This window comes from Thalassophryne amazonica, chromosome 2, assembly GCF_902500255.1.
Source record: "Thalassophryne amazonica chromosome 2, fThaAma1.1, whole genome shotgun sequence".
In the NCBI taxonomy this organism is placed as follows: domain Eukaryota; kingdom Metazoa; phylum Chordata; class Actinopteri; order Batrachoidiformes; family Batrachoididae; genus Thalassophryne; species Thalassophryne amazonica.
Genome location: NC_047104.1, coordinates 140,527,285 through 140,539,999, shown reverse-complemented (window position 1 = coordinate 140,539,999; position 12,715 = coordinate 140,527,285). Strand labels below are relative to the sequence as shown.

The 12,715-nt window shown below is 41.2% G+C and overlaps 1 protein-coding gene across 3 annotated transcripts in view; it reads right to left on the bottom strand.

The window, feature by feature from the left end:
* Window positions 1-409: 409 nt before the first annotated feature.
* Window positions 410-12,715, bottom strand: part of homer2 (homer scaffold protein 2) — a 153,879-nt gene continuing 141,573 nt past the window's right edge. For all 3 annotated transcript variants that reach the window (XM_034194850.1, XM_034194859.1, XM_034194845.1), the window contains 2 exons: window positions 5,775-5,855; window positions 410-1,928 (listed from right to left, as the gene is read on the bottom strand). In XM_034194850.1, coding sequence (XP_034050741.1) covers window positions 1,740-1,928; window positions 5,775-5,855 — 270 coding nt within the window. In that variant the 3' untranslated portion in view covers window positions 410-1,739. The remainder of the gene's footprint in view (window positions 1,929-5,774; window positions 5,856-12,715) is intronic.

Sequence of the window (12,715 nt, the reverse complement as noted above, 5' to 3'; positions counted from 1 at the left end):
AACATAAAATGTGGAAAAAGTGAAGTGGTGTGAATACCTTACAGATGCACTGTATATTGTGTTGTATTTGCTGTCAAAGGCTTAAGGTGAATCAAATGGTTGGGGGAGTTTTTGACCAGATTTTTACAATATTTTGCTGGAATTTTGGGACACTCCTGAAAGAACTGTTTGTCAGATGTTTTGGCCATTTTTTAGTTCGCAGATTTTTCACAATTCAGGTCTTTGGTAGGATGTTTGTGTGTGTCTTGGACTAAACTGTTACTTTTGATGTCTTGAAGATTTGATACTTTTTAATAGATAATGTAGATAATCTCCCAATTTCCCAGAAAAATGTCAGTAGTATCTGTGTATTTTGAATTGTGCTATTTTTCAAAATAACGCGCAACATTAAAAAAGGCGACTTCCTTGTTTTATATATTTAAATAAAGAGCTACACCAGCATCCCTCAAACAACTCCATTATAACACATCCAGATATTACACAATTTCATATAGCTAACATTTTGTGGGACATTAGGTTCAGTTTGTGTTAATTTACATGGTGTTTTCAAAAAAAAATTCTACTTGGAGACAGGCACCAAAATAAATAATAGAAATCATAAAACAAGAATCTGACAGTGAAGGCTTTTGTCATCTCGTGTTTTCAGTGATGTGCACGTTATTCACCCGTCTGACAGCAACAAATCAAAATCCCTTCTCCAAAAATACCCACCACCAAACCAAAAACTACAAAGAACATCAACAGCTTCTTTGTTCTAGAAAATGACAAATGGACTATTGCACACACACAAAAACAGTAAACTCATGGCAACAGGGTTTTCCAATCATATTTTTGGAGGATTTGGAGGTTTCTGAAGGAATCTCTTTGCCCAAGAGGAATTTCTCTCTACAGACATACCGAGGAGTGTTTCCTAAAACATAATAACCGCAACAGCAGAATTCCTGCACACGTTCCTTTTAGTTCAAACATTTTCTGGATTTAGGTTTTTTCCATGGTAAATGGAAACTCTTACGGTCACGTGGTGAGGATGGCCTTTCTTTTTCAGCTCATTTTATTCATGTATCTTTCATTTTCATAAAAATAATCAAGTTGTTATGGTGATGGTCATCACTTGGCCAGCTCTCCTCGCCAGGTGGCATTCGGCTCACCTGGAGGCACTTTGTGTCATGGCCATTTGTTATTTATGTGCATATTGTCTAATGAGTCTCCTAACACACCTGAGATAGACAGGAGTCAACAGCAGGGACAGTCTCTAGAAAGAACAGATCAGCTCAAATTCTCTGGGGGGGGGGGGGGGGTGTCGGATGACAGGAAGGGGCAAGGGTCAACATCAATTGTTACCACAGTGACGCTGAACGCCATCCTGTTTGCGTCACCGTGTTTAGCCCTTTAAGTCCCCTTGTCCTACACCAGACGTGCTGCAGCCTCCAGAAAATAAAGAATATAAACCCACCACCAGCTTTACTGACGTTTCCCCTCCCAGCAGAAACAGATATGGGAGCTTAAAGTGTGAATCTTGATTTAACTTCAGAATGCCAGCACACAAAATGAAGCCATGTGGCGTGCCCGGGCCCCCCCTTTAGTCTCTCCAATATCATTTCTCTCCCACATGGTAGTGTTAAGTTGTAGTCAAAGCTGTTTGAGTGGAAACCACCTACAGGAGGCGGGTGCCACATAGCTCTGCCCTGAAGACATACTGCTGTGAATCCTTTGTCCCTGACCTGTGACCTCAGCACCACTTAGTTATCCACACCTAACTTTGAGAGCCCCTGCCTGAACTCATGCAGCTCGTCTAGCTTTCCATCAAAATCATTCATGAACTTCTTCAGCTCCCCCTTCATGTGGTTTTGCTTTTGCTGACTGTCTTCGATGTCCAACTGAAGGCCTTGCACCCGTCCCTCCAACTCCTTGTTCTTGGTCTCTGCCAACTGTGGACACACACACACACACACACACACACCAGTCGTCAATCAGCACCCGTCTTTTAAATCTCATATTGTGAATCTCAACAAGTATAAACTGAAAGTAAGCTTCTTTTTATGAACAAATTTTAAATTTAGCTTCTGAAATAAAATATTTTTAGAACATAATTCATATGACTGATGCCGTGTACAGTCAGGTCCAGAAACCGTATGAAGTAGGTTCTCAAGAGAGATTAGTGAGGAAAGCAACCAAGACACCCGTGGTAACACTGAAGGAATGATAGGCATCGGTGATTGCAGGAACTGACGACTATGGAACTTTGGCTTGTTACAGTTTCACGTTGGAGAAGAACAGAAAAAGATTTTCAAAAAAGATAGCGCATTAAGATCTAGGCTCTAGTCTACAAAATGCTTTCTGGCAAGCTGTAGATGAATCTTCACATTTTCTGGTGATGCAACAGACAAAATTTGCACTCTTAACAGTTTCTTCAACACCACCTACAGACACCTGTAACTCCTTTAGAGTTGTGTGCATCTTGAGGGCTTCCCTCATTAAGTACAAATCTGACTTTATGTAATGTACTCAGACAGATTAGACAGAGATGAGAGAGAACTTTATTAATTCCTTGAGAAGACTGAGGTTCCAGCAGCATTGTATAGCAGCACAGTTTATTTGTGGTTCTAAATATTTTTGCAGGTAGTTTTACTCACTTTTTTGCCTTCTCCCACAATGTTTTTGTTTTCAAAACTTTATTTAAAAATATATATTAAACATTAAATGAACAGTTAATAGAAATAGAAAATAAAATAACCTGTACAAAAGTAAAGTGATTCTTTAACATTAATTCTCTTTAAAGCATTCCTTATAGAGTGTGACAGTTTAATTTTTCTGGCAAAAAATATAAAGTTGAATAAAACTGAAGAGTAAAATAATGTGTAAATACTAGGGGTGTAACGATACACAAAAATCATGAATCGGTACGTACCTCAGTTTTGAGGTCACAGTTTGGTTCATTTTTGGTACAGTATGGGAACATAGGAATTTCATCATATGCAGACTGAGAGATGTTATGAGCCGATGAGTCTGTCAACCTGCGGCGCAAAGCGGCCCGCGGTGGAACAAGAGGAGGATCCGTTCATAGCAAAGACTCGATCCATCAGCCGTAATTAACAGATTACAGCCGGCGTTGTAACCTGGCAACAAACTGCCGTGTGACAAAGGGACTTTTCTTCGGCCAAGACATAAAGAATTCAATTATCTTCAGATGTTGTTTTGTAAAGGTGGGTAAGTTTACAGACTGAAGATGATCTCATTGCAACAGACAGGTAAGAATATATTATTTACTCCTTGTGTGAATGGTTTCAATATTTAATAATAACGTGTTACACTACTAATGTACAGTACATTAACTGTTTTCAAGAAGGAAAATTTTTATTTTAAAAATAGCTGATATTTTCAGTCCCTCGTGTCATTTTTCAGATTTGAAATGTGTGTACCTGTTTCTAAGAAAGAAAGAAAAAAAATCCATACTTCCTCATCACTTCTGTTCTGATGTCAGATAATAAAAGTATTTTTTAATCACTTGAATATGACCGAAGAGCTGGCAAAAAAAGTATATATATATATATATATATATATATAGTTTATCATCTCCACCCGCATGGTGAAATTGCCTGCATTATTTTTTTTTTTATAATCACCATTTTGTGTTCTGAACTCTGCCAATATCATCACTGTTCTCAGACTGAAGGTTCTCCTCTAAGGTTTAGTCTCCCTCATTCTCATCTAAATAAGGCTCAAAACCATAAGGCTGCCCCTCACAGCTTCTTCAGAATCACCTTCTGACTGGACTTAAAAAAAAAAAAAAAAAAGTCAGAAAACAGTTTGACCTCCGCCGTGTTTACAATTGATTTGGGCTTGAATCAGCAGGCCCCGTTCTCGTGATGATGTAGCAACAATATGGCCGCAGCCAAGGACTGAAATAGAGCGCCGGCTTCAGACAGCTTGTTTATCCTTCACCTGCACACTTATCAACTTTTATTGTTCAGGATTTTTTTTAAATATTAACATTTCATCATTTTTTGTGATTACTTGTGCACATTTTTTGGTGTCACTTACACTTTAAAGATAGATAATAAAAGGTGACTGTAGCGATGAATCCATTCTTTCAGAGCAGAGAACAAAGAAAGCTGTTGAGAAGCCAGTTTTTTTTTTTTTTTGTCTTTTTAAGGAGTGACTGCCATGCAATTTGGAGTATTTCTTGAGTAGCCACACCCATCTCTCATTTGCTACATAATCAAGCTTTCTTGAACATAATAAATTTTACAGTACTTCACCTTCTATAAAACTAATTTCATCAGAACAGGGCTAAAATGGAATACACTCTATTCTTTTTTCAAAACAAAATGACGTGTTGATGTAGATGCACTCAGCCCCATACAAACAGCGTCAGTGAGCGCAGCGGGGGAGTGGAGAAAGTACCTCAAAGCACCAGGACCTCATGAGAGTACGCCCCTTGTTTATGGTCCTAAAGTGAGCTTATGTATTTGACTTAAAGATACTTACAAAAAGGCAGTGACCAAAATTAATAAATAAATAATAAATTAATTTAACTATTTTTGCTGGTAGGATACAGTCAAAATTTTAAATAAAGTATATTATAAAAGAATAACGTGTATTTTAGGCATTTCTCAGACTAACAGACTGAATGGAAAAATGTGTTATGACCAAATGGAAATCTTTACACTGTGCAAACATACATCTGTAACAGAGTAAAGCTGACCTCTGGGACAAGGAGGCGACACTCATGACTCATTAATGCCACAGATGCCACTGATGGGAGGGGTTTAAAATAGGAGTGCTGAATGGGTGTTGTGCCAGCATGTCTGTCTCCTCCAGCTGACTCTGAAAACCTGATCTCCATGTGGGGTATTTTCTTTAAATAGACGGCGCTGCCACCACAAACACAGGATTACTTTGGATTCTTTTTTTTTTTTTTAAAGGCACAGAAATGCATCGACGTGAAGGAAAGAACTGGATTCTGCAAACGCATTTTGTTTAACCATTGAGTCTTCAAAGAAAACGGAGTATTTCCTAGAAATCTATGCTTTCGTTTAGTGGAATAACTTGTGGAATTTATGCCGAGTAGTTCTGTTGTCACAGTCATTCATTCAGCCAGCTGATGCAAAAACAAATGTGGAAATCTGGCTTTGTCAACCACAAGAACGTCAAGCATGTCAGTGTTGGTTTTACTCGCCTCCCCACCACACACATGACAGCTTGGATGACAAAACGCCACTGACTCAGAACAGAGGGCGGGGACGAGCGTCACCGTCAAACCTGGCACTGGTTGGACATATAGTCATACATCCAGCCTGACACTTCTGGTTTCACAGAAAGTCAACAGGTGCTCTTTGTTTAAGACACAAGCTGATGGGTGTGAGTATGTAGTGCTGCAGACTTTCACACCCAAGCTGACCTCACATGTACCCGCAGAAATGGCGCAACGTTAATAAAGGCATTGAACTCTTTTCTGTAATCAGAGAGAGAGGAAAAAAAACATCTGGTCCAGCTGTGTTCGTCACTGAAGGGGAAAACATCTGAAAGCGGCGTTTCGATGAATGCGTAACATGGATGATGCTGCTTTATTAATAGATGCAGTCAGCACAGTGAGCATTTAAAAAACAGGAATGTCACGTCACCAAGGCACCGGCAATGTGAGTAAATGGAATTTTTGTGAAGGCAGTGCTAACATCTTGGGCCTAATGTGGACATCAGTGTGAAAGCTGCTGTATTCTCTCTGCAGGAAGTCACAGAGACAGAGAGGTTTGTGGAATCTTAAGGTACCTTACCTGCAGTTTGGAGGTGATGCTGTCGCACTCTCCCATGAGCTGAGGGATTATTTCTGCCTGCTTTCTCAGGTTGTCCAGTTCCTGAAAAATGTAACATCTGCAATCAGTTCAAAACCTAACAAATCGTAATGACATCAGATATGCAGAAGGTCTCATCTTCACGCAGGCTGTCACCTGCATCACTTTTGTGATTCGTCAGCACGATTACTCAAAAGGTAATGAACCAGTTTTCATAAAACTTGTAACCAGAAAATTTTCAGTTTGATTCCCCATCAGATAGACAACTCACCTAGGAGACCTTGAGCAAGGTCCTGTATCTGGAAGCTGCTCCCTGAGCACCTTGCATGGCAGCACTCTGATAGAAAAGGGCTTCATTGGCCTGTGACCTCCAACACTCAGTGGATCGGTTCACAGCCGAGTATGAAGCAACTATGATGAAGATCAGCACCTCTAAATCTGAGGCCATGGCTCTCAGCAGGAAACCGATGGATTGCCTACTTGGGTAGGGAATGAGGTCTTGCCCCAAGTGAAAGAGTTCAAGTACCTTGGGGTCTACTTCCTGAGTGAGGGGACAAAGCAGCGTGAGATTGGCTGGAGAATCAGTGCAGCAGGAGCGGTACTGCATTCGCTCTGCCATACTGTGAGGAACAGAGAGTTGAACTAAAAGGTGAAGCTCTTGATCTACTGGTCAATCTTCATTCCTACTCTCACCTATGGTCATGAGGGTTGGGGCATGAGACCGAAAGAACTAGATCACAGGTACAAGCAGCCAAAATGGGCTTCCTCAGGAGGGTGGCTGGTGTCTCCCTTAGAGATAAAGTGAAGCTCAGCCATCCGTGGGGAGCTCTGACTACAGCCACTGCTCCTTCGCATTGACAGGAGCCAGCTGAGGTGGTTCGGGCATCTGGTAAGGATGCCCTCTGGGTGCCTCCCTACGGAGGTGTTCCAGTCATGTCCATCTGGGAGGAGACCCCGGGGAAGACCCAGGACTAGGTGGAGAGATTATGTCTCCACACTGGCCTGGGAACACCTCAGGATCCCCCAGTCAGAGGTGGTCAATGTGGCCAGGGAAAGGGAAGTCTGGGGTCCCCTGCTGGAGCTGTTGCCCCCGTGACCCGATCTCGGATAAGCGGTTGAAGATGGCTGAGTGAGAAAAGGGCTATTTAAAAAATAAAAAAAAGAGGCAAGCCATTCATTTATTTCCCAGGTCAGGGTGTGTGCCTTATTCCATAATGGATTAATTTATTTTTCTGTCAAAATTGTACTCACAACACCCCATGATCACAACATGAAAAACTTGTGTTTTTGTTTTTTTTTTTTTTGCAAAGTTTTAAAAAATTTTAAAAACGAACAAATCACATGTACATAAGTATTCACACGCTTTGCTCAATACTTTGTTGATGCACCTTTGGCAGCAATTACAGCCTCAAGTCTTCTTGAATATGAGAGCGTTGGTGCACAGACATTTTCAGATCTCTCCAGCGATGTTCAATCAGATTCAGGTCTGGGCTCTGGCTGGGCCACTCAAGGACATTCACAGAGTTGTCCTGAAGTCACTCCTCTGATATCTTGGCTGCATGCTTAGGGTCATTGTCCTGCTCAAAGACGAACCGTCGACCCAGTTTGAGGTCAAGAGCACACTGAAGTAGATTTTCATGTTAATATATAGTTAATGCAATATATCTTATGTTAACATATAGTTTTCTTTCATCCCCTTCGTAATATTTGCTACCCTCAGTGGAAGGCAGCTGTAGAATTACTTCTGTGGGGTGTAGAAACAAGAGGCTTTTGTGTCTGTGTGGGTGTTCTTTTGTCAAGCTTTACATAAAGTGTTGTATGGGGGCTGAAGTGGCCTTTCACCATCCCTTGAGATCCTCACTTGCTCACGTCCGTACCCACTGCCGATACCTTGTTCTGGTGGACGAGGAATAACAATCACAATACAGTTTCATAGCTACCAACTCTACACCTGTCACATCATGTCTAGCCATCTCTCAGGCCAACATAGGGAATGCTTCATAATTCATTAGCGCCTTTGTCAATTACAATTCAATAGATCATTCCTAGAAGGCAATACGACGGGCTGCTCTTTGACTTCAGTGGATCAACATCTGTATGCTGTGTCACTGTATGGAAAACAGTGAGATTTCATTGCACAGCAGCGCTGTGTCAGTGCTGATGAATGCTGTGGGTGAATGGAAATGCTGAAAACCTCAAAAAGACACGGCACTCTCTTAAGGATTACCTGTGGGAATTCTGTGTGGGGATGATGGTTCTGTTAAACTCTCTTCATTCACCTCACACAGATGTTCATGTCATTTTTTGCCAGTCAAGTCTTTGAAGGGGGGCAAGCACAAGTCAAGTCTTCCGTCAAGAGTCCAAGTCAAGTCTCCGGCCATCTGGTCTGTCCCGAAACCTGCATTATTAAACCTTATTCAAATTCTGAATTGAAAGCTGTACAATCGCACATCCACCTAGGGGTGCCTGGGGACATCACCGCCCCCACCCCCTGTGAAAGTCTGAACAAACTGAAGTGAAATGGTGCAATCCAACATGTTATATGGACTCTTTTTGTGACTGTGCATGATCAAATTTTGTGTCAATATTTTTCAGATAACATACTTGTTTGTTCAATCTGAACATGAACAGCAGAATTGCTACCATTATCATCATCATCAGTATCTCATCACCATCATCACTACTGCCATAATCATTTTCATCATCATCACTATTGCCATCATCATTTTCACCATCATCACTATGGCCAGCATCGTTTTCGTCATCATCACTATGGCCAGCATCGTTTTCGCCATCATCTCAATTTATTTATAAAGCACTTTAAAATGCACCAACAACCAAAGCGCTTTACACAAAAAAAACAGGCAAGTTAACATAATTTAATAAATAAAAAGTTACAGTTAAAAGCAAAAACACACACACACAAAAAAAACAAAAAAAAAACAGTGTCAAGCTGTGTTAAAAGCCAAAGAGAATCAGCCTGCCTAATGTGCAAAGGAAGATCATTCCACAGTCTCGGGGAAACGACTGAAAAAGCTCGGTCACCTCTACGCTTCCTCTTTGACCTTGGGATAACGAACAGTGATAAATCAGCTGACCTGAGTGAGCATGAAGGGACATATAAATGGAGCAGGTCAGACAGATATAACGGGGCAAAGCCATGAAGACATTTAAAAACAAATAAAAGAATTTTAAAATCAATTCTAAAACGAACTAGGAGCCAATGAAGTGAGGCCAAAACCGGTGTAATGTGCTTGCACCTTCTAACACCAGCCAAAAGTCGAGCAGCAGCATTTTGCACCATCTGTAGGCGAGTAAGCAGTGTCTGATTCAGCCCAATATAAAGTGCATTGCAATAGTCCAGGCGATTAGTGATAAAAGCATGGATTAAAATCTCAAAATGATGTTGTGAAAGAAATCGTTTCACCTTGGCCAGTTGTCTAAGGTGACAGAAACTAGACTTGACCACTGACCTAATCTGAGCATCGAATTTAAGATCACTGTCCAACTTTACACCCAGGTTTATTGCTGTCTGTGTCAGATACTGACTCATGGGACCCAAATCCACATTGATTTTGGAAGTGTCACTAGGTCCAAACAGCAACACCTCAGTCTTTTTATCATTCAGGTGTAGAAAATTTATGGACAACCATGCCTTAATCTCACCAATGCACTCTAAAAGATGGTTCGCAGAGTATGCATTTTGCTGCTTCAGTGGCAGACAAATTTGACAGTCATCAGCATAAAAATGAAAAGAGATATCATGTCTCCTAAAAATTGATCCCATTGGGAGTAAATACAAAGAAAAAAGAAGCGGACCAAGTATGGAGCCTTGAGGCACCCCACATGCAAGGGGCACTGCACAAGATTCAGCAGCTCCAATACGGACACAAAAACTTCTCTCTGAAAGGTAGGATCTAAACCAATCTAAAACAACACCCTTAATGCCCACCCAGTTTTCCAGGCGAGACAAGAGGATCTGATGGTCCACTGTATCGAAGGCCGCTGTTAGATCCAACAGGACCAAAACAACACAGTGACCAGAATCAGTAGCTACACAAATGTCATTAAAAACCCGCAGCAGTGCCGACTCAGTACTGTGACGGGATTTAAAACCAGACTGAAACATCTCCAGGGTGTCATGATTATTAAGAAAACAACTCAACTGGCAGTATACAATTTTCTCCAAAATTTTAGAGAGAAAAGGAAGTTTGGAAATTGGCCTATAATTGGACAATTCAGAAGAATCCAAGCCAGATTTCTTAATAAGTGGGGTCACCACTGCATTCTTGAAACTGGTAGGCACTATACCATTAACCAAACTCCCATTAATAATATTCAATACATACGGTGCCAACATGGAAAAAGCCTCTTTAAAAAGACGAGGTGGCAAAGAGTCATTTGGAGAACCAGCAGGCTTCATATGACCAATAATATCTCTCAAAGACAGCAAACTGACAGACTCAAACTGGTCAAAAACAGCTGAGCATGTCACAGAGATAGAAGGGTCATAAGCAGGAGAATTAATGAGGGCCCTAATACCAGCAACCTTTTTAAGAAAAAAACTCAAAATTCGTACACAATTCAGTGGAGCTCTCGAGACGATCCATTTGTGGTGCACTTAAAACAGAATTTACAATCTTAAAAAGAACACGAGGATTGTGACAGCTCGAATCAATAACATCAGAAAAGTACTTAAATTTAGCAGCCTTCATAGTTATCTGATAAAAACACCAACAGTCACGCAGTAACTGGAAGGACAACTGAGATCTGTCCTTCTTCCACCTTTGCTCAGCTCTCCTACACTCGCGCCCGACAGTGCGCGTAACATCATTCATCCAAGGCTCAGATCGACGTTTGGAAGATCTGATTTTCAATGGAGCTACAGTATCTAAGACAGTCTGACAGATCAAGTTGAATTCAGAGGTGAAGGAGTCAACATCTAAATTAAAACCGAGACACTCAGAAGAGCTGATCACAGCGTTAAAAGCAGTGGAGAACTGAGCAGCAGTGGAAGAATTAAGAACACGACCGCGCTGAGTAGGAGCACAAGATTTCACCATATGACAAAACGGAGGCATGTCAAAAACAATGGGCATATGGTCCGAAAAAGCAGCATCATAAACCTCTAAATTAGAAACAGTAAAACCATATGTTAAAACAAGATCAAGAATGTGCCCATGTTCCTGTGTCGGACGAGACACAGACTGCACAAAATTAAAAGAATCAATCAAATCTAAAAAATCATTGGCCAGCGGCTTCAGAGGACAACAAACATGAATATTAAAATCACCAGCTATTAAAATCAGATCATAGTTTGGCATTATTTGCGACAAAAGATCAGCAAAATCACTGATAAAATCTTTGTTATACTTAGGGGGTCTGTAAACAACAGCGCACAACACCGGCAGGTCAGAGCGAAGTTCAAATAAGTGAGATTCAAAGCTGGAATAAGATGTTGCCATATTGACCCGTTTACACTTATATTGTCAACATGATTGACGTATATTTAGGAGTGATTGACGATCATAAACCAGTAGACAGTTGACATTCCAAAACAGCAGGAAAACTACCACAGCTCGTAGGGACAGACGGCAAGCCGCAAACACTGGCGCCATCATCACTATGGCCATCATCATTTTCACCATCATCACTATTGCCATCATCATTTTCACCATCATCACTATTGCCATCATCGTTTTCCCCATCATCACTACGGCCATCATCGTTTTCCGCCATCATCACTACGGGCCATCATCGGTTTCGCCATCATCCACTACAGGCCATCATCGTTTTCCCCGCACATCAATCCTACGGCCATCATCGTTTCCGCCATCATCGTTTTCGCCATCATCACTATGGCCATCATTGTTTTCGCCATCATCACTATGGCCATCATTGTTTTCGCCATCATCACTATGGCCATCATTGTTTTCGCCATCATCACTATGGCCATCATCACTATAGCCATCATCGTTTTCGCCATCATCACTATAGCCATCATCACTATAGCCATCATCGTTTTCGCCATCATCACTATAGCCATCATCGTTTTCACCATCATCAATATCACCATCATCATTATAGCAATCGTCATCATAACCTTAATCATCAGCATCACATTATGTAGGTTATGAGTTTTCTCGTCTCCAATTGGTTCAAACATGTCACATGATATAAAGACACTCTGATTGGCTATTTGTTTCTTCTGTTTCAGCTCAAGGACGTGCATTTTGTTGTACGTGTTCACCTACAGCAGGATTATTTAACTGCAGTCCTAGAGGGCCGATGTCCTGCACCTTTTAGATGTGTTCCTGGTCTAACACACCTGAATCGAATGGCTGAATTACCTCCTCAGTATGCAGTCAAGCTCTCCAGAGTGCTGCTAATCACCTCAGGTGATTCAGGTGTGCTGAAGCAGTGACATCTAAAAGTTGCAGGACACCGGCCCTTGAGGAACGGAGTTGAAGACCCATGATCTACAGTGTGTTCAATGACAATAAATGCAATTATTAATTTTATATTATTATTAGCAGTAGCAGCAGCTCTGCTCCCAGAATCACGGTGGCATTTATCGCTTATACATTTTGATTACATCTTTATTTCATGTTCTATATAATAGAATTGCCAGCCCTCCTGGGACTGGAGACAGCGCTGCTCACAGCCCCGTGGGGCTTGGACCCCTAAATTTAATCTATGTCACCAGACCTGACAGCACTGCAGCCTTTTCATGAAAATAATGCGTTAAAGCTGCCTCCATTCACTCAGGAATATGACACTCAGAATTTGTAGCATCACGAAATGGAGTAGACTATTCATAATGAAGGATTTTGTGGCTTTATGGCTTTGACATTTAAACGAAACCAACACTGCTCTATGACCTATCTCTCTGCTGTAAGTGAAGCGAAATGAAGCACTGCTTC